Raw genomic sequence first — 323 nt, 5'->3', positions numbered from 1 at the left:
GCTCAGCGCCGGACCCTCGTACTGGCGGGAGCGCGGGCTGCCATATTTGTCGCCGGGGACGACCAGGCTGGAACGCGGGCTCAGGGCGCTGACGCTGGAGCGGGGGCTGCTGCCGGTGTGGTACAGGGGACCCCGGCCCTGGGGAACCCCCTCATAGGTGCCCCTGTACAGCTCTGCAGAGTATCTCTTCCCCCTCTCACCCGTGTAGCATGGCAGAGCCACCTCAGACTGGCAGGCCGCCTCCTCCAGGCACAGCTCCTCCAACATACGGCCGGCCTGCAGGCTCAGCTCCTCCGGGAAGCGCTCCATGGGGAGGGAAAGCA

The 323-nt window shown here is 68.4% G+C and overlaps 1 protein-coding gene across 1 annotated transcript in view; it reads right to left on the bottom strand.

Moving 5' to 3' along the window:
• LOC108803389 (Wilms tumor protein 1-interacting protein homolog) overlaps window positions 1–323 on the bottom strand; it is a 15,860-nt gene that overhangs the window by 14,971 nt on the left and 566 nt on the right. Inside the window, exon 2 of the mRNA XM_018575233.1 lies at window positions 3–323. Coding sequence (XP_018430735.1) covers window positions 3–309 — 307 coding nt within the window. The 5' untranslated portion in view covers window positions 310–323. The remainder of the gene's footprint in view (window positions 1–2) is intronic.

Source organism: Nanorana parkeri, unplaced genomic scaffold (genome assembly GCF_000935625.1).
Source record: "Nanorana parkeri isolate BGI_ZX_2015 unplaced genomic scaffold, ASM93562v1 scaffold3667, whole genome shotgun sequence".
NCBI classification, from domain to species: domain Eukaryota; kingdom Metazoa; phylum Chordata; class Amphibia; order Anura; family Dicroglossidae; genus Nanorana; species Nanorana parkeri.
Note: the sequence above shows the minus strand (reverse complement) of the source record. Positions and strands in the feature narration are given on the sequence as shown.